The 25,040-nt window shown below is 43.9% G+C and overlaps 1 protein-coding gene across 1 annotated transcript in view; it reads left to right on the top strand.

Annotated features, from left to right (window-relative positions):
• Positions 1-25,040, top strand: part of xpo6 (exportin 6) — a 160,590-nt gene that overhangs the window by 79,201 nt on the left and 56,349 nt on the right. Inside the window, exons 6-9 of the mRNA XM_063059477.1 lie at positions 3,031-3,108; positions 11,498-11,951; positions 14,504-14,630; positions 14,787-14,896. Coding sequence (XP_062915547.1) covers positions 3,031-3,108; positions 11,498-11,951; positions 14,504-14,630; positions 14,787-14,896 — 769 coding nt within the window. The remainder of the gene's footprint in view (positions 1-3,030; positions 3,109-11,497; positions 11,952-14,503; positions 14,631-14,786; positions 14,897-25,040) is intronic.

The raw sequence follows: 25,040 nt of genomic DNA, 5'->3' as shown, positions 1-25,040 counted from the left end.
TTAACGACCTGGATCTGGGGGTAGAAGGGTGGGTTGGCAAGTTTGCAGACGACACAACGGTTGGTGGTGTTGTAGATAGTGTAGAGGATTGTCAAAGATTGCAGAGAGACATTGATAGGATGCAGAAGTGGGCTGAGAAGTGGCAGATGGAGTTCAACCCGGTGTGAGGTGGTACACTTTGGAAGGACAAACTCCAAGGCAGAGTACAAAGTAAATGGCAGGATACTTGGTAGTGTGGAGGAGCAGAGGGATCTGGGGGTACATGTCTACAGATCCCTGAAAGTTGCCTCACAGGTGGATAGGATAGTTAAGAAAGCTTATGGGGTGTTAACTTTCATAAGTCAAGGGATAGAGTTTAAGAGTCGCGATGTAATGATGCAGCTCTATAAAACTCTGGTTAGGCCACACTTGGAGTACTGTGCCCAGTTCTGGTTACCTCACTATAGGAAGGATGTGGAAGCATTGGAAAGGGTACAGAGGAGATTTACCAGGATGCTGCTTGGCTTAGAAAGTATGCATTATGATCAGAGATTAAGGGAGCTAGGGCTTTACTCTTTGGAGAGAAGGAGGATGAGAGGAGACATGATAGAGCTGTATAAGATAATAAGAGGAATAGATAGAGTGGATAGCCAGAGCCTCTTCCCCAGGGCACCACTGCTCAATACAAGAGGACATGGCTTTAAGGTGAGGGGTGGGAAGTTCAAGGGGGATATTAGAGGAAGGTTTTTTACTCAGAAAGTGGTTTGTGTATGGAATGCACTGCCTGAGTCAGTGGTGGAGGCAGATACACTAGTGAAGTTTAAGAGACTACTAGACAGGTATATGGAGGAATTTAAGGTGGGGTGTTATAAGGGAGGCAGGGTTTGAGGGTCGGCACAACATTGTGGGCCAAAGGGCCTGTACTGTGCTGTACTATTCTATGTTCGATGTTCTAAAATGAGTTGCCAGAGGAGGAGGTGAAGGCAGGAACAGTAAGAGGCATTAGTAGCCATAATGATTGACGTAGATTCAATGGGCCATGTGGATTATTTCTGTATATGTAATGTGCTGACTCTGTATTTCAAATCATCCTTTTCCAAATTACTGGTATTGGTCTTGTAACTTTTAAGCATGGACTCGTCAGGCCAAAGGGCCTGTATCTGTCTTGTATTGCTCTAACTGTAAACACATTTTCTTTCACGGTGGTCACGTGTGGTTTTCCTCTCACATTCAATTAACTTCCTATTTTGCAACGTTCTTCTGAGTGTTTTGAAGTTAAACAGATCTTTATGGAGGCAGTGCCAGAATCAAGATGCGGTGAAAGGTTTCCTCTTGCTGCAGCTACTTTGGCTGTGTCCATTTGTACTGATCCATTTAGCAACCTCAACAAAGATATGCGCAATGTGAAATGCGTTTGCCAGCAGTATGTCAGTGGCCCTTTTGTGAAATGCTGAATCAGCATTCATCACAAGACTTGGTAAAGTAAAAAGGATTTGATTACTGTTTCATGGTGACTTTCTACTAACCATTCTAGTACAGGCCATTCTGGGTTGCAAATGCCCAACTTGTGGACACCCCTAAATACAAACGGCTCTAAAGTCAGCAGTCTGATGTGTATCCGTAAGTTTGTTCCTATGAAGGGCAGAACTAGTTTCCATACTCCCTCACTCTTACATGCTCTCCTGCTCTCTTGCACATGCTCGCAGTCACACACTTCCTTTTCTGATGGACCAGTAGGTACGGTTCTCACTCGCACTGCTGTCGTCTTCCCCCTTCACTCTGTTGTCGTCATTCTGCAGTTGAATAAAGCAAAAGTGCTCCAGAACAATGTTTACCCATTGAATTTCATCAGGGGGTGGTTACTAAGGAGGGAAAGTTGCACAAACTTTACTCAACATGCATTGAAACATGTGACTTTGCACTACGTCAAGATTATATCCAAAATGACAACTTGACTGCTTGAACCTCACGGCATCACAATTGCTCAGAAACCAACAGCGATTTTAAGGAAGCTTATCTCAAGAGCCAAGGTACCAGTAAAGACAACCAACAAAAGCGATGTGCTGTACAGGGTCATCTGTAGGGACTGCAAGGAGAGCTATGTGGGCTAGACAGGACGTCAACTCTCAATTAATTTATGTGAGCACAAACTGGCGATTCGGAGACGTGATCCATTGTCGCTGATCTCGGTACACAAAGACCAAGAAGGACACTACTTTAACTGAGACACTGCGGAGGTTTTGGCACAAGCACACACAAAGCAGGCATGAAAATATTTAGAAGCATGGTTCTCTTCTGTTAATTTCATAAACAGGCATATCGAAATAGACAAACCCCTTGGAGCCAAAGAAATGCGAGCCAATAGAATTCCAAGATCAACTGAAGGGGTAGTCAGTCAGGACTGAGCAAGTGAACAGGAGTATATATAAGTGCGAGCACTCCGAGAGAGAAACACCAACAACTGCGCACTGAGGATGTCACCTCGACTGGTGATAAAACGTCTGCAAGTTAATGGCCAAGCTCGGTGAACACAGCAACATCAAACCTCTCAACCCGAGCTACCAACATTCACCACCTTCCTAAACTTTTCATTGCGTGTTGTGACAAGTGTCTGTCAGTGAATGTTGTTGTCCAGCTGTCCCATCAGTAGTGATTTCTGGTATTTGAACCATACAATGTGAATGTGAGAATATGTCACACAATCGGAGTTACAGAACTGGACCTGCTTTTTATCGGGAAGTAGCCTAAATCCAGTAGGACTGGAGTGTTGGAGTTAATGGCACTGTTGCCATTAAAATTAAATTATTTGCCAGAGATCTTGTGAAAGAAAGCACTAACCACCCCCCCCCCCACCCCGGTCAGCACTAATTTGAAGGTTGAACAGCCAAATCAAAAGTGATGGTTACTCACTTTGTTACTGTTCTATGCTTTCGCTGCTTGTAAGTCTTCATCTGAAATTCAACATTAAGGTAATTTTGGGCACTAGTTAATGCTTATGAATAAACTCAACATCCAAGTGTTAGAATTTCTCAGTTATGTTTCTCTTTTCAGGTATTTTAGAGACCATTTGGGATAAAAACAGTGTTACAGCTGCAACTCCACCTCCCTCCCCAACTTCAGGAAACAGTGGTAGGTTCTGCAATTGGTTGTAATGTTTGTCACCAGTCTGCTCAGTGGAACGTCATGCTCATCTTGCTGTTAAGGCTGTGTTCTGAAGCTGTTTGAATGTTGTTTCTGAGGAATTAATTCATCAGTGTAAGATACTCACTCTCAACATTTTAGGTCTAGATATATCGAAGGCAGGTGGAGAATAAAACGCTGCTCAAGGGAACTTGAAACTGTATCGTCACAGTAATTGTGTTTTGCGCAAGACTTGTTTTCTTTTTTAAAAGAAAACTCAGTCTTCCTAATGACAAACGAGAAAACCTACAGATGCTGGAAATCATATCGGGCCAAAATGTCGACTGTACTCTTTTCCATAGATGCTGCCTGGCCTGCTGAGTCCCTCCAGCATTTTGTGTGTGTTGCTCAGTCTTTCTAACTCTTTTCTCCCTTACTGGAGTTTAACTGGGGTTTAAAACAAGATGCAGTTTTAACAAAATTCAAAAACACTGAGGAATGAAATATTAGCAGAAATTGCTGGAAATACTTAGCAGGTCAAGCAGAGTCTGCGGAGAGAGAAATAGTTAACATTTAACGTTAACGATCTTTCATCAGAACCAATAAAACTGAATAAACAAGTGTTTTAAGTTGCAGAGGAGGAGAGCTGGAGAGAACAAACGTTCAAGATTCGCAATAGTTTGATGTCATTTCCTGTACATACGTGTAAAAGCCTTGCTGCTTAGGGAAAGTAACTGTTTTTGAGTCTGGTCCTGGCATGAATGTTAAGTAGTCTCCTCCCCCATGGGAGTGGGATAGACAGTCCATGAGCAGGGTGAGTGGGATCCTTCATGATGTTACTGGCACTTTTCCAACACATTTCTATATGTATGTCCCTGATGTTGAGTAGGCTGCCAGGCTTGCGTTGGGCAGTTTTGACTACCAATAGTAGAGCCTTCCTGTCCACCCCAGTGTAGATTCAGATTGGGTGGAGGAGGCGTAAACAGAGGGAGAGGAGTGAAAACAGAGTAGCGAACAAACAGGCCCTTGCTGGATCTGAGAAGGAGAACACAGTAACAGCTAGAAATCTGAAATAAAAAAGAATGTTGGAAATATGTAGCAGGACAGGCATTGCCAGCGAGGAGATTAAAATGGGGCACCACTGTAGCGTAGCTTGGGGTGTCGGGAGTTCAGAGTTCAGTTCTGGCGTCCCCTAAGAAAAATTTTTACGTTTGTCCTGTTTTGCATTTGAGTTTCCTCCAGATGCTCCAGTTTCTTCCCACAGCAGGTTAATAGGCTAATTTCTGATTGTGAGTTGTCATGTGATGAGGTTAGGATTGAATCGGTAAGCTGCTGGGAGGTGCAGCCTGGTGGGCCGATAGGGCCTATTCCGTGCTGTCTTGAAGTAATGTGACCTTGAATCAAAACCAGACTGTTTTGACACATATCTGAAATTGGTATTGAATCTGGAGCATTTGCAAGGTGCTTGGAAGGATAAGCTACTGTTGCTCAGACTCGCATTAGCTTTAGATGCAGCACTGTCAGGAGAGATGGTCCAGAGAAGGAGATTTGATGCCAGTTAGTAGGAAGGCCTGAGTTTGAGGTGTGGGTTGCATGAAAGATTTCTGCAACCACTTACCCAGTATGCAGAGAAGACAACATAAGACCAGAAAACCATAAGACATAGGAGCAGAAGTAGGCCATTCGGCCCATTGAGTCTGCTCCACCATTCAACCATGGCTGATCCAGTTCTTCCAGTCATCCCCACTCCCCTGCCTTCTCCCCATACCCTTTGATGCTCTGGCTAATCAAGAACCTATCTATCTTTGCCTTAACTGCACTCAATGACTTGGCCTCCACAGCCGCTTGTGGCAGCAAATTCCACAGATTTACCACCTTCTGACTGAAGTATTTTCTCCGCATCTCAGTTCTAAATGGACGTCCTTCAATCCTGAAGTTGTGCCCTCTTGTCCTAGATTCCCCTACCATGGGAAGTATCTTTGCCATATCTAATCTGTTCAGGCCTTTTATCATTTGGAATATTTCAATGAGATCTCCCCTCATTCTCCTGAACTCCAAGGAATACAGCCCAAGAGCTGCAGGACGTTCCTCATATGGTAACCCTTTCATTTCCTGGAATGATTCTCGTGAATCTTCTCTGAACCCTCTCCAATGTCAGTAATCCTTTCTAAAATAAGGAGCCCAAGACTGCACACAATACTCCCAAGCGTGGTCTCACAAGTGCCTTACAGAGCCACAAGATCACATCCCTACTCTTATATTCTCTACGTCTATAAATGAATGCCAACATTGCATTCGCCTTCTTCACCACTGACTTAATCTGGAGGTTAACCTTTAGGGTATCCTGCATAAGGACTCCTAAGTCCCTTTTCATCTCTGCATTTTGAATTCTCTCCCCATCTAAATAATAGTCTGCCTGTTTATTTCTTCCACCAAAGTACATGTTCTTACACTTTCCAACACTCATTCATTTGCCACTTCTTTGCCCATTCCCCTAAACTATCTAAGTCTCCCTGCAGGCTCTCTGTTTCCTCAACACTACCTGCTCCTCCACCTATCTTTGTATCATCGGCAAATTTAGCCACAAATCTATTAATCCCACAGTCCAAATTATTGACACACATCGTAAAAAGCAGTGGTCCACTGGTAACCGGCAGCCAGCCAGAATAGAATCACTTTATTCGCTCTCTCTGTTTTCTGCCGATCAGCCAATGCTCCACGCATGCTGGTAACTTCCCTGTAATTCCATGGGCTTTTATCTTGCTAAGCAGCCTCATGTGCGGCACCTTGTCAAAGGCCTTCTGAAAATCCAAGTACACCACATCTACTGCATCTCCTTTGTCTACTCTGCTTGTAATTTCCTCAAAAAAATTGCGGTAGGTTAGTCAGGCAGGATTTCCTTTCAGGAAACCATGGTGGCTTTGGCCTATCTTGTCATGTGCCTCCAGGTACTCTGTAATCTCATCCCTAACAATTGATTCCAACAACTTCCCAACCACTGATGTCAGGCTAACAGGTCTATAGTTTCCTTCCTGCTGCCACCCACCCTTCTTAAATAGTGAAGTAACATTTGCAATTTTCCAGTCATCCAGTACAAAGCCAGAATCCATCAATTCTTGAAAGATCATTATTAATGCCTCTGCAATCTCTCCAGCTACTTCCTTCAGAACCCGAGGGTGCATTCCATCAGCTCCAGGAGATTTATCCACCCTCATACCATTAAGCTTCCTGAGCACCTTCTCAGTCGTAATTCTCACAACAGAGGGAAAACCAAATGTAATGAACAATGGGATGAAATGTGAATGAATCAGCACCTCACCTAAAAGAGGGTTTGGGTCACGTAATGGAAGTGACTGTCACATCACCTGAGGTTATGTGGGAATGTCCCATGAGAAGGAAGCGGAAGTCAGTGGAGATGAAAGAATGAACCTGTTTTGGCATTCAAATGGGCCATTCTGTCTGTGGCACCCTGGTTCACTCCTCTCTGTTCGTGATCACTCCTCTTTTCACATGCTCTTCATCCTATCACTTGCCGGCATCTGAGGATCTCTGCAACCTTTTGGGTGAAGCAGTGGTTTACCTGCTCTTCTTGCAGTTAATGTAATGCATTTGCTGCTCTACACTGGAGAAACTGGCATTGCAGTGTACATGCATTAAAAACAAGGATAACCCTTAGTTTTCAGCTCCCTGTCACTAACTTTCCTTACACTTATTGGTCTCTGACACTGTTCAGAAGGAACATGAGAAGCAACAACCCTCCCTTTGGCCATTTGACCCTGCTCCACCATTCAGTTAAATCATTATTGATTTTACCTTCAACACACACTGTCATGTCCTTTCTCCATACTCTTTAACTACCCTGTATCTGTCGTTTTCCATTTTGAACATATTTGACGTTAGCCTCTACGTCTCTCAGGTATAGGGAATTAACAGAGATTCATGACCTTTGTGAGAAGAAAAACAAAATCACTTTATTTTGAAATGTGTAAGACATAATTCTGAAACCATGTCCCCTAATTGTAGATATCCCCAGGAGAGAAACCAACCTGTCATCATTTAGCCTGCCAGTTCCCCAGCAGCTCCCAGGACTCTGCCCTTCTGCCTGGATCAGCACTGCTCTGGGCCTTGTGTTCAGACATGCATAGTCAGCAGCTACTTGTCAGCTTGTTACAGCGGGGAGAGCAATGCAGTTAACGAGAAGGGGGGTACATCAGCTTCTGTCACGTTCACTGGGGGGGGGGGGTGACGAGAGAGACCATAGGATCTGAGCAGTCTGTCATTGTATGAACCTAGCAATGACTAACTCTGCTTTCCCTTTCTCATGCTGCCTGAGAAGCAGACCCTTGCCTGAATGCCGATGCTGAGTGGTCACATCACTGACCCCAGCACTCGCAGGAAGCTAATGCACATTGCCTCAGTTGCCCAGTCCATACCAAGCCATGTGGCAGTGAGGTCACTTTAACTGTGTCATAAGTTCCCAGAGGGTGTGTGCTGATGCTAGCTTTCCAGCACAGCCGTGTGTCAATGCTGCTTTGTTCATAATGCCGTGATGACTTAGCTGTGGTTCCACCAGCATGCTGTTGGATTCTGCTGTTTTAATCCAAGGATCTTTCAGAAGTCAGGAAGGAGGCATAAAACTTGTTGCTTTGCAATTGTTATATTAAGCGTTGTTAGAACAAAGGAAAAATTGAAACAAACAGTGAGAGAGGTCTGCCAAATAGAGAGAAGCAAAAAGAACTCAGATGGCGCTGCCTTGTGGTCAGCTGTTTTTAGACCCGAATATCAAAAAAATTCCTCATCTTTGTTATAAGTGGATCTTGCTCTTCTCTGAGGCTGTGCCCTGTGGTCCTAGACTCCACCATTATAGGAAACATCCTCTCCAGATCCATGGTACCTAGGCCTTTCAATATTCGATAGGTTTCAATGAGATCCCCCCGCCCCAATCTCCTAAACTCCAAACTGGTGTGGTACCCAGTCCCTTTGTATCATGTCTTGCATTTCATTCACCTTAAATCATTTTTAAAAAAAACTTGTTCTAATGGAGCTCAAGGCAAAGCACCTCACCTTCCATCTGGACTCGGGTAGTATTCAGTTCCGTGCAGGCAGTATGGGCTCAGGGTTGTTGTCTATCTGTAATAGTTATCAGTAATGAAAAACATATCTGTGTAGGCATCAAAAAAGTTATTTTACTTTTCACAAACTTTGTGTGAAATTTATTCTCTATCTCTGATTTTTGTGTGCGTGTTTGTTGATTTACAAACTTTGTAAGGGGAAGTTTTTGTTTCCTGAGGGGTCATCTGGACTGATTTCAAAATGTTCAGATAACCAGCCTTTCCTGTTTGTCAATTGTGATGCAAAGTCATTCACCTGCAATGTTAACTCAATTTTACTGTCTCCCCAGATGCCATCAGACCTGCAGTTTATTCCCTTTTGTTCCAGATTTCCCGCACCTGCTGTGATCTACATCTCATGTTTCCAGCACCGCTTTGGTTTTGTTCTTCTTTATCTCCATCTGTCCGTCCCTCCTTCAGATCAATCAGTGGTGATGAATGAGTCTCTATCGCTCTCTGTCAGAAGATCCAACACCACTTCCTTTGTTCTGTCCACCCTTTGCTTTTCTTTGCGACATAAAACAGACTCGTTTTCTCATTTTTCCCAATTCCGATGAAAGACCAATGAACTGAAAAGTTAATGTTGTTTACTCCTTCACAGATGCTGCCTGATCAGCCAGATATTTCCAGCATTCAGTTTATATTTTGGGAGCTTTAACTAAATATCTCTGGGTGTTTACCTTCTACAGATACAATCAGCGTTTCTCCCACTGTACAGATTACTTAAGCACTTCCAAATCATCCACAACTATCAACTCCCAGTCCCTCAACTCAGCTGAGAGCTGTGGCGTTGTACGGTTCCTCAGACGTTCAGGTCTAAATACACTTTCTCACGTTGACTGACCAGACTGCAACTCCACCAGCTACAGCTCACCCATCTCCATTTATCGTCCTGTCTGTTTCTGACCACAACCACAATGGATCGTTCCTCTCGCCCTCTGGCCTTGTCTGCAGCTGCAGGCACAGTTTGTGATCGACCATCTCAGACCCTTTACCATCCATATCTTGTATTTTTTGTGGCATCAAATAGGTCTGGGTTATGAATTCCTTTCAGTAATATTGTTGTGAATAGATTCAAGATTGGTCAATGTTATTTCTGATACACAGTGTAAAGGAGAACGAAGTAATTGCTACTCCAGATTTGATCCAGCACAAAAAAACACAATCAATGTAAATACATAAGCTTGCTTGTATACATAGATTGTGTGCTTATAATCTGATGCTAGGCACAGGAGTGTCTACATAAGATGACTGGGACAGGAAATTGATAAAGTTTTGGTGGTTGGGGGTGTGGAGGGGTGGAATAGTGGGTGGAGATGTTGATCAGCCTCATTGCTTGGGGAAAGTAACTTTCTGAGTTATGATATTCAACTCTCAGTATGTGTTGTCCCTCTAGTTGCTGGCAGCCTGCTGTAAAATATCCTCCCACTGTTGTGTTCTTGCTCACAACCGTGCTTTAGTGATATAAATAGTTACAAGCTAGTTTTCTAGTTCCTGCCCAAGTATACGTTCAGTTATTTGTGTAACTGGACCTTAAATTGAATGGACCTTTTACTGATCATTGTCTAATTAAACAATGATGGGATTTGGCTGTAAGAGAACCCCCACTGCTTCTGTTCATTACTGACATATTACTTGAACCCTCCGTGTTTTCACAAGGTCCACGAAAGGTGCTCATCAAATCAGAGTAGTTTCAGAGCTGTTTTATGTAGCTTTACAATGTTTCTGTGTTCAGTGGACCTTATGGAAATAGGCAGAGTCTTTGTCTCACCTAGCTATTTAAATGGAGACTGGTTGAGACATTTAAAGAGATGAGAAATACAGGCCATTTGACCCCAGGTTTGCTCCACATTTAATGAGATCATTGTTGAATTTTCTATTCTCAATGGCCTTCATCACTGATCCCTTGATTCCCTTAATACTAGAAAAGTAATCAGTCCTGGTCATGAATGCACACGGCCCTCGTGGGCCAGGAATTCCAGAGTTTCACATCCATCTTGAATGGTTGACTCCTTAATTTGAGCATTTGACTCCCCATTTTAGATGCATCATCTCTGCATCAATCCTGCCAAGGTTCGTAAGGAACTTGTGGGTTTCATTGACATTGTCCTCATTCCTCTAAACTCAAGAGTGTAGGTCTGGGCTTCTAACTCTGTCCTCTTGGGCAGCCTCCACCATCCTGGGAATTGATCTGGACAGTAACATTCAGAAAAACTCTTAATAACCCACTATCTGAACCTTCGCATCTGGCTCAAAGGGTCATCTCTGTGCTCCCTCGGATTTACATTTGCCCTGGGACTTGCCAAATTCCATGTGGAGTTTACTATAATACTCTGTGATATTATAATATAAAAACCTAGTTAAAGGTGTGTTAGGGTCTTCATATTTGAATAACACCCAGTAGTCTTTATAAATCTGCCAGTTCACCAGTACCAAGGCCCTGAGTATGCCAGGTTAGTGGTGTTTTACTGGAGTCATTTGTGCCGCTGAAGTGTCTCGGCCGGAAACGTCGACTGTCTATTTCTCTTCCTAGACCTGCTGAGTTCCTCCAGCGTTTTGTATGTGTTGCTCCGGATTTCCAGCATCTGCAGAATGCCTTGTGTCCATTGCTTTTCCAATAGTTTAAGGAGCGAGGATGCCAGTGGTCAAATTATTAGCACTAATATCGCTGTTATTCCTTACAATAAGTCACAAGTGTAATCTAATAAATCTCAGCAGACGCGGGACTGGCGGAGATTCAATACACAAAGATTATTACGTCACTTCAGAATTTCAGTTCCAGAATTCTTCATCCTCCGAGGAATCAGATAAACCATTTTTTCTCTGGGAAAGCCGGAAGTGTGTCATCTGTAATGTTAACATTAATTCAGGCATTCTCCAGTTTGAGTATTCGGGGTTCTCACGGAATTGGATTGTGGTTCTCAGACCAATCATTGCAACATGCTGCCATTTTGAATTTGAGGCATTTCTGCTCGAGCCTATCTGCAACTTGAGGGAAAGTATTGGTGCAGGTAACACAAGCGAAATTGATTGATAAACATGACAAAGATCAGTTGGCTATATTGTTCAGTTCCAAGGAGTTTAGACTGGATATGTTCTGCTCTATGAAGAAATACATGGGCATTCTTGCAAAATCTATGAATCAGTTGTGGGAACAGGAATGCTCATCGAGTTCTTAGCAAGAGATTGTGTATAAAGTCTTTACAACTGATACTAATGCCTACAACACTTATGCATTTCACTGAACCTATCAATAAGTTCAAGCTAATGGTTTTCTTTTCTGTTAGGTGATCTGCTCAGCAGCCTATTGCAAGCTCCACTTGCTGCCAAACTATTAAATCAACCAATTCCAATTTTGGATCCAGAGAGTGAACATGTTTGTTCTTTGGCTTTAGACTGTCTGACTCATCTTTTCAGCTGGATCCCACTGTCCACCAGTATCACCCCAACTCTCTTGACCACCATCTTTCATTTTGCCCGTTTCGGCTGTGATACCCGTGCCAAGAAGTTAGTTGCTGTGAACGGCAATGGCCACAACAACAATTCGGTGCCAGAGCGAGGCAGACTGGGTGTGTTGGCAATGTCTTGTATTAATGAACTCATGTCGAAGAACTGTGTTCCCGTGGAGTTTGAGGAATATCTGCTACGCATGTTCCAGCAGACATTCTACCTGCTGCAGAAAATCACCAAAGAGAATAACGCACACTCCATCAAGAGTCGTCTAGAGGAGCTGGAAGAAAGGTAAGCCATATAGTTATGGAATTCTGATTTGAACAGGAAATGTTGTAAATATTCCATATGTTGGACAACATCGTTGAAAAGAGAGGAGAGAGCAATGAAAATTTCAGCTCAATGGCCTTGGGTGAATTCATGGCTTCTGATGAGAGATTGGAAACATTGTCTCTTGTTTCTATTTTCACAGGTAATGCCTGACATGCACATTTTGAGAATGTTCTGTTTTTATACAGCATATGCCAAGTCGTTGTTCCAGCACAGTGGTGAGGCTACCCTTGACTAACTTAATCCAGTTACCATAGAGTCATAGAACATGACAGCATAGACATGAGCCCTTTGGCCTTTTTAGTCCATGCCAATCTATTCTACCTAGTCCCAGCAATCTGCACTTGGACCATAGCACTCCATACCCCACCCATCTGTGTACCTATCCAAACTTCTCACAAATGCTGAAATCGAACTCGCATTCACCACTTCTGCTGGCAGCTCGTTCCATACTCTCACCAGTGAAGAAGTTCCCCTTAAGTATTTCAGCTTTTGCCCTCAACCCATGACCTCTTAGTTCCAGTCTCACACAGCTGCAGTGGGAAGAAGCCTGCTTGCATTTACCCTATCTATAACCCTCTATCAAATCTCTCCTCATTCTCCTGCGTTCCAGGAAATAAAGTCCTAAACTATTCAACTTTTCCCTAGCACATGTCCTCTAATCCAGGCAACATTCTGGTAAACCTCTTCTGCACCCTCTTAACAGCCTCGATATCCCTCCTGTAATGAGGTGACCGAACTTTGTGCAATACTCCAAATGTGGCCCAACTAGAGTTTTATAAAGCTGCAACATAACTTCCTGACGTTTGAACTCAATGCCTCAAATAATAAAGACAAGCATGCCATATGCCTTCTTAACCACCCTGTTTGTAGGAAGAATGAGGAAAGCAATTTGAACGAGAGAGAGCAATTCTGACAAGATTACAAAGGCATGAGATTGGGGGATGATCTTGCATTCATTGTAAGATAGCGCCAGCGTGCATCTTGTTCAACACTTTCCAGATAGCTCATGAAAATACCTCTTGTACTTTTATGTATGTTTTTCACCTTAAGTGTGTTTCTGGGACTGTTTAGAGATCGTTTCTGAGCCAGTTTAGAGATCATTTCTGAGCCAGTTTAGAGATCATTTGACTGGTCCACCGCTTTGCTGTCTCTGAGAAGATTCTAGCAATCAAGCACGTACCCAGACGATCTCAATGTGAAGAAACTGCGATTTGGCGCAAGCCGATGTTCGACTCCATTTCGCCATTTAAAGCGTCCATTAGATCTCTGATTAAAGCATCTGAAGATTGAGACATGAGGCGAACATAGAAGTGAGCGAGAGTTTCAGCACCGACAACCTGCGTTTTGATCGCTGTCAGTGAGGGAGTCTGTGAGCGGCCTATCACCATGTGGCTCTCACCGACAACCTGTGTTTTGATCGCTATCAGAGAGGGAGTCTGTGAGCGGCCTGTCACTGTATGGTTCTCACCGACAGCCTGTGTTTTCATCGCTGTCGGAGAGGGAGTCTGTGAGCGGCCTGTCGGTACGTGGCTCACTGTGGCAGGTGGGTAGGCCTCTCTGCCTTGTATGGTGCCCCTCTCTCTCGATTAATTATGGTGATATCGGTGGATGGCATTGTGGTTCTGTGTTTCCGGACTGGACTATTGCCTTTATGGACTCTGGACTTTTTCAGACTAATGATTTTTATATTCTGTGTTTTTTACCGCCTGTTCCTTTTCCATTTTATTGTGTGAGGGGAGGGTGTTTGGAGGTTGATATTCTGTTAGTTATTTGTGCATTGGAGGGGATGTTTGGGGTCGATGTTCCTGTTCGATTTTGTGGGGGGGTGGGGTGGGGTTGATGTTTCATTCTGAACAGCTTTCATATTCTTTCTTTTTCTCTTGGCTATCTGGAGAATACAAATTTCAGAGTTGTATATGGATACATTGATAAGAAATGAAACTTTGAAGTGGTAGGACAGGTTGAGGAAGTGTTTAATTTATTAGATTATGAGAACACTCAGTCCTCTTTTATTGTCATTTAGAAATGCATACATGCATTAAGAAATGATACAATGTATTAACATGGAATGGTTAGGGTTTGGCGTGCACTGCTAGGTAGTGGTGGAAATAAGTTCATTTGTCAGGTTCAAAGTGGAGCATTGTGTGGTAAGGAAGTTGTGAGACCCTAAAGAGGACAGTAAACGCTGGAGAAGATCACCCATCTCCGTCCCCCATTTGTGACATTTATTGGGACTATTGTAGATGAAGGGCCCTATGAGGTTAGTGAGGACATGAAAGCCCAAATGACCATCTTCCACACAGTCACTGTGATTCTGTTTTAGTAGCTGAAGTTACCAGTTCTCCTCCCCAAGGTTATTGTTGTAGCACTTTATTCATTATAATGTAAATTACCACCTTGGTGGCAGTAATAGCTTTTGTAGATCCCTCCAGTGCTGTACTAGAATATTAAAGAGTTTGACTTCTGGTGTTTACTGTCTGTTGAATGACTCTCATCATCTTCCCGTGTAGTTATGTGGAAAAGTTCACCGACTTCCTGCGTCTGTTTGTCAGCGTGCACCTGCGCAGGATCGAATCCAACTCTCAGTTCCCAGTGGTGGAGTTTCTAGGCCTTCTCTTCAAGTACACTTTCCATCAGGTGAGGCTAGTCTCAGTTCTCAGTCTGATTCTCGAGCTGCTTGAGCCTTTTGTAACATAGCTTGTTCTGAATCTGGACTGCTGCGTTGTGGCCTTATCTTTGTTATGTAGCTGGTTTGGAGAGGCAACAAACATGTTCTCTGTTTTGTTTTCACAGCCCAGTCACGAGGGTTATTTCTCTTGCCTTGATATCTGGACGATATTCTTGGACTACCTAACCAGTAAAATCAAGAGTCGACTTGCTGATCGGGATGAGGTGTTGAACAGGTCAGCTGCTGCTCCTAGTACTCCTGTCCCTGTATTGCTGCAGCTGCGGCTGCCCCCACCATCTCCCAAAGCCTGTGCGTCAAACAAGGTGTAGCTGTGACTTTTGTTAAAGTGCTCCCACTCCACTGGGCATCTATCTGACTCTTTGTACAACAGAAATACTCCAAGGTGTTGTGATTTTCATTCTTTAAATAATATAATACTGAGTGGCAGTTGCAGGGCGACATCCGGTTATGAACCCAGGATGATTAGAATAAAAGGTGAGCATTTGGGAACTGTGCGCAGTCCTTGAGACCAGGCCTGTTGAGTGATTTTGTTTAATTGTACAAATCGGGGCCAATAAAGGACCTTTGACAGTAAAGTTGGGGCAGATGGAATTGAGAATGAGTTAACAGTCATAAAACAAAGATTTAAACACTTTTTAAAAGATTAGCTTTATTTGTCACATGTACATCAAAACAGACAGTGAAAGGCCTCATTTATAGTTAATGACCAGCACAGCCCACAAGTTTTGAAGGGTTCGAATGTCATGTTTGATGTACGCTGACAAGCGAAAAGTAAGTGTGAGTTTGAGGGAAGAGGGTTCACGGAGGCTTTCGGGGAATGTGGATGAATCATGTGAGTGTCTGGCTCATCCAGTGACCCAAACAAAGTGTCGAAATGGGAGGTTTTGCTGTTCAAAAGGGATCCGGTGGCCTTTTACTGAAAACACTGAAAGCCAATGTGCAGATGTGGCAAGGAGAGGGAGGCAGATGGTATGTTGCTCTTCATTATGACAGAATTTCAGCAGAAAAAGTGAGATTGTTTTATTGTAGTTGCACAGGCCTCAGTGAGACTGCAACCTGAGCAGTGCATACGCCCTTGACTCCTAACCTAAATAGGTGTTTTCCTTGGGGGGGGGAGTTTATTTGGAGGTACAGCACGGTAACAGATACTTCCAGCCCAGTGAGTCCGTGCCACACAATTATACTCGTGAGCAAGTAGCCCATATATTTTTGGAATGTGGGAGGAAACTGGAGTACCTGGAGAAGATGCACAGGGTCACGGGGAGAATGTGTAAATTCCTTACAGACAGTAGCCAAATTGAACCTGGGTCACTGGTTCTGTAATAGCATTACATTAGCCGTGTCACTCCTAAAGGGTCCTTATTGATGTTGAAGGACTTTGTGTGTGTGTGGGGGGAGGGGGGGAGGTCCTGGGTATGGGTAGGCACAGAGACAGGCCCATCCACCTGACCGAGATGCCTATCTGTTGTTTCTGGCTGTACAAGAGAGATTGGACAGAATAGGCCTGCGTTCTCCTGCATTTAGTAGAATGAGTTACTATATCAGGGCTGGGTGCAGGGAGGATGTTTCCCCTTTCTAGGGTACCTAGAGTCAGGGGTCACTCTCAAAATTGGATCAGGCATTTATGACATGAAAATGCATTCCTTCATGCTGAGGGAGGGGCTTGGCTTGGCTCTTTCAAACTCAGTCATTGAGTACATTGGCTATTGAGGGAATTGATGACTGTTGTGTGAGTGCTGGAAAGTGGCACTGAGGTAAAAAAAAACAAACCAACAGTGTTCTTATTGACTGACAGAGTCGGCATATAGTCTATTGCAGTGATACAATTTTCAACAAATGCTACCTCCCCTGAATATTCACAGTGCTTTGATTTCAAAATCTGTGATTTGTCTATCAGTAGTTCAGAAGTAACTACTCTGGGCATAAAACACCTCTTGAGACTGTAGATAGTGACAGAGTTTATATTTATCGCATTTTTTAATTAAAACACCTCTTGAGACTGTAGATAGTGACAGAGTTTATATTTATCGCATTTTTTAATTAAAACACCTCTTGAGACTGTAGATAGTGACAGAGTTTATATTTATCGCATTTTTAAATTATTATGTTCTTTATCTTATTGTGTTTTTTTTTGTGCTGCATTGGATCCGGAGTAACAGCTATATCGTTCTTCTTTACACTTCTGTACTGAATACAACAATTTTCCATTGAGAGGAGACTGTTTAAGAGCAGCTACAGTTTGGCTGTGTGGCTGATTATGAAATAGCAATTCCTTAAAAACAAATTCCATCAGAAAGGAGAGAAGTGTTTTATACTTAAATAGTGATGTTTATAGAGGGGAGACCTGCACCTGCATATAGGAAAGGAGTTTATTAAGCACAGAAACAGGCCTTTGTACCTATCCTGTCCCTCTGACCGAGGAACCTGTCTGTGACAGCAACATATTCCTACATTTGCCCATATCTCTCTGTTCCTTTCCTGTCTCTATACCTGTTCATGTAAAGCCAAGAAATATTGGAACAATCCATCAAACATACTCAGTGGAAGTCCATTTGTTGGAATTGGTGGAATGTGGTTTATATCCTGTCAAACAGAGGCCTGAAGGCACATGCACAAGGTTTTAGGGACAGCTTTTTCTTTGCCATCACGTTTCTGAATGGGCAGTGAACTCGTGAACATTACTTCACGTTTCTTCTCTCTCTGTTTACACTACCTATTTTCTTAAAATATGTAATACCCTGGTTATGCCCTTGTGTTCATTTATCAGAGTTATGCTGTTGGGCATCTTATTTTCTCCAGATCTCCTCAAAATGCAATCGATAGAAAAGAAAGTGTTCCTTTAATTACATTATACAATCCAGTATTTCATTTTTGCCATTTAACTAAATTTTTATTTTAATTCATAAGTTAGGTTTTTGAAGTAGCCAATAGGATTTGTCTTGTTAACTTATTTGGCCAGTAAGATGGCTGGGAAAAGAACTGGTAGCTGTTGTACTAGAGAGAGCGTGGGATCAAGAAGATTTCAGGAAAAAAGGAGAAAGACAGAGGAGAGAAAAGGACAACGTACATGGCGGAAGGACATGGTGAAACGCTCAGAGGAGCATTTGGAAGGACAGATATAGATGTTAGCAAACCCTCGTGCAGACTGTGGTATCATGGAGAATGTATGGATTGCTTTCAGTTAGCACACAACATTGGGGGTGTTTGACGCCTTTTTACTTGGACATTACATAGATATTTTTTGTACTAGGACTAGTTCTTCAGCGCAAAGCTATTTCAGTACCTGAATAAGCGAACTGAAGCATGTGGATGTATTACGCGGGTATGAATGTGTGTGATGGGCCCTTTCCTTATTTTGTTTGTTATACCTCAGAATATTTTGTCAATACAATTTCAACCTTAAGTTTATACTGGTGTGAGCTAAATCTGTCCTAATTGTTCCTGGGTGAACAATAAATTTGCATGGGTGTCTGTCAGTATTCATGCAGCTAATTGTCTTATTTTCCCTTAGAATAAAATTCAAACTTTTACGATTTATATCGGTTCCAGATGTGTTTATTTACTGGTAATGATCTTTCAGCGTTATTTCCATGCATTGTAGAGATCTGTTGCTGTTAGTTTGTGTTCACAGAAATAGCTAACTCATCATGAGCCTACTGTGTAAGTGTTTTAATATATGTATGTATATGTGTGTCTGTGTATGTATTGTGTGTGTGTGTATAATATGTATATAGTTCTTATTGTAATTTATAGGGTTTTTATTATTTTTTTATTGTGTATTACAATGTGCTGCTGCCACAAAATAACAAATTTCACAACATATGCTAGTGATATTAAACCAGATTCAGACGCTGAGAATTCTTGGGAGGTGCGGGGAATGAGAGAGTATCCCGAGTGGGAGAGATCTTTGAATTTCAAGTCAAGTCAAGTCACTTTTTATTGTCATTTCGACCGTAACTGCTGGTACAGTACCCAGTAAAAACGAGACGTTTTTCAGGACCATGGTGCTACATGAAACAATACAAAAACTACACTGAACTACGTAAAACAACACAGAAACTACACTAGACTACAGACCTACCCAGGACTGCATAAAGTGCACAAAACAGTGCAGGCATTACAATAAATAATAAACAAGACAATAGGCACAGTAGAGGGCAGTAGGTTGGTGTCAGTCCAGGCTCTGGGTATTGAGGAGTCTGATGGCTTGGGGGAAGACACTGTTACACAGTCTGGTTGTGAGAGCCCGAATGCTTCGGTACCTTTTGCCAGATGGCAGGAGGGAGAAGAATTTGTATGAGGGGTGCGTGGGGTCCTTCATAATGCTGTTTGCTCTGCAGATGCAGCGTGTGGTGTAAAATGTCTGTAATGGCGGGAAGAGAGATCCTGATGATCTTCTCAGCTGACCTCACTATCCGCTGCAGGGTCTTGCGATCCGAGGTGGTGCAATTTCCGAACCAGGCAGTGATGCAGCTGCTCAGGATGCTCTCAATGCATCCTCTGTAGAATATGATGAGGATGGGGGGTGGGAGATGGACTTTTCTCAGCCTTCGCAGAAAGTAGAGACACTGCTAGGCTTTCTTGGCTATGGAGCTGGTGTTGAGGGACCAGGTGAGATTCTCCACCAGGTGAACACCAAGAAATTTGGTGCTGTTAACAATCTCTTCGGAGGAGTCGTCGATGTTCAGCGGAGAGTGGTCGCTCCGTGTCCTCCTGAAGTCAACAACCATCTCTTTTGTTTTGTTCACATTCAGAGACAGGTTGTCGGCTCTGCACCAGTCCATTAGCCGCAGCACCTCCTCTCTGTATGCTGACTCATCGTTCTTGCTAATGAGACCCACCACGGTCGTGTCATCGGCGAACTTGATGATGTGGTTCGAGCTGTGTGTTGCAGCACAGTCGTGGGTCAGCAGAGTGAACAGCAGTGGACTGAGCACACAGCCCTGGGGGCCCCCGTGCTCAGTGTGATGGTGCTGGAGATGCTGCTCCCAATCCGGACTGACTGAGGTCTCCCAGTCAGGAAGTCTAGGATCCAGTTGCAGAGGGAGGTGTTCAGGCCCGGTAGGCTCAGCTTTCCAATCAATTTCTGAGGAACGATTGTGTTGAATGCTGAACTGAAGTCTATGAATAGCATTCGAACGTATGTGTCTTTTTTGTCCAGGTGGGTTAGGGCCAGGTGGAGGGTGATGGCAATGGCGTCGTCTGTTGAACGGTTGGGACGGTACGCGAACTGCAGGGGGTCCAGTGAGGGGGGCAGCAGGGTCTTGATGTGCCTCATGACGAGCCTCTCGAAACACTTTATTAGATTAGATTAGATTATGAGAATACTCAGTCCTCTTTCATTGTCATTAGAAATGCATGCATTAAGAAATGATATAATGTTTCTCCGGAGTGATATCACAGAAAACAAGACAGACCAAAGACTAACACTGACAGAACCACATAATTATAACATATAGTTACAGCAGTGCAAAGCAATACCATAATTTGATAAAGAACAGACCATAGGCACAGTAAAAAAAAAGCCTCAAAGTCCCGAGTTGATCGACTGAGTCCCCGATAGCAGGCGGCAAAAGGGAGAAACTCCCTGCCATAAACCTCCAGGCACCGTCAACTTGCCAATACCTTGGAAGCAGCCGACCACAGCCGACCCTGAGTCCATCCGTCCGAAAACTCCAAGCTTCCAAGCAGCCTTTCCGATACAGCCTCCCGAGCGCCATCCTCTGCCGAACGCCTTCGACTTCTCCCCGGCCGCTGAAACACGCAAAGCCGAGGATTTCGGGGCCTTCAGCTCCGGAGATTCCGGTTACCACACAATAGCAGTGGTAGCAAAGCAGGCATTTCAGAAGTTTTCCAGATGTTCCGCTGTGCTCTCACATCTGTCTCTATCAAATCAGGATTGTGCACGGTCCCGTACTTGAAAAAGAGCAGATATTCATGATGATGGATGTGAGTGCGATGGAACGGTAGTCGTTGAGGCAGGGCACTGAAGACTTCGGCACGGGGAAGATGGTGGCGGCCTTGAAGCACGTAGGAACGATGGCGCTGCTCAGGGAGATGTTGAAGATGTCAGTGAGAATCTGTGCTAGCTGGTCTGCACATCCTCTAAGCACTGCCAAGAATATTGTCTGGTCCAGCATCCTTCCGTGGGTTGACCCTGCAAGGGGTTCTCCTCACATCAGCCACGGTAAGACACAGCACCTGACCATTTGGAGGAGGGGTGGTCTTCCTCGCTGCCACGTCACTTTCCGCCTCAAAACGAGCGTAGAAGTTGTTCAATGCATCTGGGAGGGAGGCATCACCAGCACAGGCAGGTGATGTCCTGAATGCCCTTCCACATGTGCCGCGTGTCGCCGCTGTCCTGGAAGTGGCTGTGGGTTCGCTGAGTGTGTGCACGCTTTGCCTCTGATGGCCCGGGACAAATTTGCAATGGTATCACAGATTAATTGAGGGCATACCCCAGAATCACACTTCCTTTTGGCTTATCAACATACTTCAGTCATGACATTTCAACCCTGCAAACCATTGTTTCGTGGTGAATAGCTGGGGCCTGAACACCATTCTCTAAGGTACAGGGCTAGTCCGCCTGCTTGCTTACTGATGTCTGCCTTGTCACTCTTTGCTGCACTGTCTTCCAGGCGACTTCTGGACTAAAGCAAGCAGCTGGCGTTGGAAGCTTATTGCTAGCCAGTCAGTGCTAGAGCTGGAAATGAAATGTAATGTGATACGTGGAATAAAATGGTGAATTTAATGGGTTTATTATGGTCATGGTGAAAAACTTGTCCAACATGCCATTCTTACAGATTAATTCATGTAGGTGCACTGAGGTAGCACAAAGTGTTAAGTTACAGCGAAAGTAAAGTGCGGTGCAAGCAGAGTCCAGTTTACTGTACCAGGGGTCTGTTTGACAGCGGGATCAAACCTGTCCTTGAGCCTGGTGGTACATTGCGGGGGGGAGCAAGGGAAAAGAGGAAAGGTCTGGGGTGGGGGGGAGACTTTGAATTTGCAATGGGATCACAGATTAATTGAGGACAGGCATTCATTCTAGCCTGGTGTCAAAAGTCTTCCCAACTCTGTTAGATGAATGTCAAGAGCAAATGTTCCAGTTAATGTGAACTGTTAAGATCATTTGATCAATAAACAGAACAGATTCTTCTTATCACACAGAAGTATTTTCCTTATCTGTGAAAGTTGTCTTCAGGGAAGTGGTTTCCTATTTGTTCAAGAAAGCAGTGAGTTATTGTGAAGAAAACTTTCACACCTTCAGAGCTACTTTTAAAGAAAACCAAGACAGAAGCATCTTGGTGCTGCAACATTCCTTAAACCATTGCAGACTACGTTTCTGCTTGACCCTTAGTTAATGATACCATTCCGGTCCATTTAGATTCACAGGAGTGTGCTGTTCTACTCTAACTTCTTTGCTGCTGTATCTTTTTGGATTAAAAGGCCTACAGACTCTTAACTGAGCTTCAGTGGAAACCTGGAAATATTGCAACGTGAAGTTAGGTATCAGGCTCTTACCTGGGTTATCTTCACCGGGCCTCACTATCCGTTGGTACCAAGTACCTGTTTTCCCTTAAACTTCAATTCCCTAACTAGGACATTGTGAACAAATGGACTCTGCTTAGAAGCTGAGTGCTCTGAAATTTTTCTTTGCTTTTTCTCCCTGATACACTCTTGTGCTCAGGCTTTTCTTCAGTTTTTACTGAATACACCTAGGCACAACCCTGATCCTTCAACGATACGGGATCTTAGATTCATATTCAATGAATATTCACTTCTCTGCAGGTCTCTTCTCAAGTGATAAGTGGAGTGCACTTGGAGACATGTTGTTAAATCTACATGGGAAGTCCGGTTGAGCGTGGTGGGACCAATGTTCTAAGCTGTGTATATTTCAATGCAAGAAGTATTGTAGAGAAAGCAGGTGAGCTTTGGGCATGGATCAGCAAGTGGAATTATGACATTGTAGCCCTTACAGAGACTTGGTTGCAGGGGGCAGGACTGGCAGCTCAGTGATACGGGGTTCCATTGTTTGAAACATGACATTGTGGAATGGATTAAAGAGGGAGGGCTGGCATTACTAGTCAGGGAAAATGTCATGGCAGGACAGACTAGAGAGCTCATTTAGTGAGTCTTTATGGTCTGAACTGAAGAAAAAGAAAGGTATGATTGTGATAGCAACACACATCAAAGTTGCTGGTGAACACAGCAGGCCAGGCAGCATCTCTAGGAGGAGGTACAGTTGACATTTCAGGCCGAGACCCTTCGTCAGGACTAACTGAAGGAAGAGTAAGTAAAAGATTTGAAAGTGGGAGGAGGAGGGGGAGATCCAAAATGATAGGAGAAGACAGGAGGGGCAGGGATGGAGCCAAGAGCTGGACAGGTGAGAGGATCATGGGACAGAAGATCTGGGGAGAAAGACAAGAGGGGGGGAACCAGAGGATGGGCAAGGGGTATAGTCAGAGGGACAGAAGGAGAAAAAGGAGAGAGAGAGAGAGAAAAAGAATGTGTGTATAAAAATAAATAACAGATGGGGTACGAGGGGGAGGTGGGGCATTAGCAGAAGTTAGAGAAGTCAATGTTCATGCCATCAGGTTGGAGGCTACCCAGACGGAATATAAGGTGTTGTTCTTCCAACCTGATTGGGGCTTCATCTTTACAGTAGAGGAGGCCGTGGATAGACATATCAGAATGGGAATGGGGTGTGGAATTACAGTAGAGGAGGCCGTGGATCTCCCCCTCCCCCTCCCACTTTCAAATCTCTTACTAGCTCTTCCTTCAGTTAGTCCTGACGAAGGGTCTTGGCCCGAAACATCTTCCTAGAGATGCTTCCTGGCCTGCTGTGTTCACCAGCAACTTTGATGTGTGTTGCTTGAATTTCCAGCATCTGCAGAATTCCTCGTGTTTATGATTGTGAAAATGGGATTATATTTTAGACAACCCAACAGTCCGCGGGCCGTGGGGCTTAAAGGAGCACATTTGCAGAGAGATCGCAGACAGCTGCAAGAAGCGTACGGTTGTGATAGGTGATTTTAACTTTCCACAGATTGACCGGGTCAGCCATATTGTAAAAGAATGGATGAGAAAGAGTTTATCAAATGTTTTTTGGGAAAGTTTCCTTAATCAGTACATAGAAGTCCCAACTAGAGAGAGTGCGATACTAGATTTCCTATAAGGAAATTAGTCAGGGCAGGTGACAGGGAAGTTAGTGTAGGGGAACACTTTGCATCTCGTGATCATAATCCCATTTGTTTTAGAGTAATTATGGAAAAGAGTAGGTCAATTTTGCAGGTATCAGAAAGGATCTGGCAAGTGTGGATTGCGGTAGGTTGTTTTCTGGCAAAGGTGTACTTGGTAAGTGGGAGCCTTCAAATGTGAAATTTTGAGAGTACAGGTGTCCCCCGCTTTTCGAACATTCGCTTTACGAAACCTCGCTATTACAAAAGACTACATTAGTTACCTGTTTTCGCTAACAGGTGTTTTCACTGTTACAAAAAAAGGCAGCGTGCGAAAAAAGCAGCGCACGATAAAAGGCAGCGCATGCCCCGAGCAGCCAAGTTCCTCCCCCGGAACTGCATTCTCGCCAGCATTGTTTAAACATGAGCCTGTGAGCAGCCGTTGCAAGATGAGTTCTAAGGTATCAGAAAAGCCTAAAAGTGCTCATAAGGGTGTTACACTTAGCGTAAAACTAGACATAATTAAGCGTTTCAATCGTGGTGAACAAAGTAAGGACAAAGTGAGTTTGGCTTGTGGAAGTTGACGAAGATGATGTTGAAGGGGTTTTGGCATCCCATGACCAAGAACTGATAGATGAAGAGCTGATGCAATTGGAAGAGGAAAGGATAACAATCGAAACCGAATGCAGTAGCGAACGGACCGAAAGTGAAGTCGCCCAGGAACTGAACGTGAAGCAACTGCGTGAGATTTTCACTGCAATGATAAAGTACGACTTTAATTTTGAAAATGTACGTCGGTTTACGGCATATTTGCAGGATAGTTTGAGTGCTTACAAAGAACTGTATGATAGAAAAATGCGCAAGGCTAGCAGTCAAGCATACTGTCATTTTTCAAGCCTTCCACATCAGCCACAGCAGATGACGAACCTCGACCTTTGACATCGAGGCAGGCAGACATAGAAGAAGATGACCTGCCTGCCCTGATGGAAATAGATGACGATGAGATGACACCCCAGTATTCCACCACCCAAACCCCCAGGCCACGGACCAATACATTGCCGCGGAGAATGCAGTGGTAGCTGGGACGCATCCAGCACATCTTTAGGAAAAAAAACCGAAATAAACAAGCTAATTAATTAGGTGCTGCCGGGCACGTAAATGTCAGCCCAGATCAGAGGCGAT

This window comes from Mobula hypostoma, chromosome 9, assembly GCF_963921235.1.
Source record: "Mobula hypostoma chromosome 9, sMobHyp1.1, whole genome shotgun sequence".
Taxonomy (NCBI): domain Eukaryota; kingdom Metazoa; phylum Chordata; class Chondrichthyes; order Myliobatiformes; family Myliobatidae; genus Mobula; species Mobula hypostoma.
This window is presented reverse-complemented; position numbering and strand designations above follow the sequence as displayed.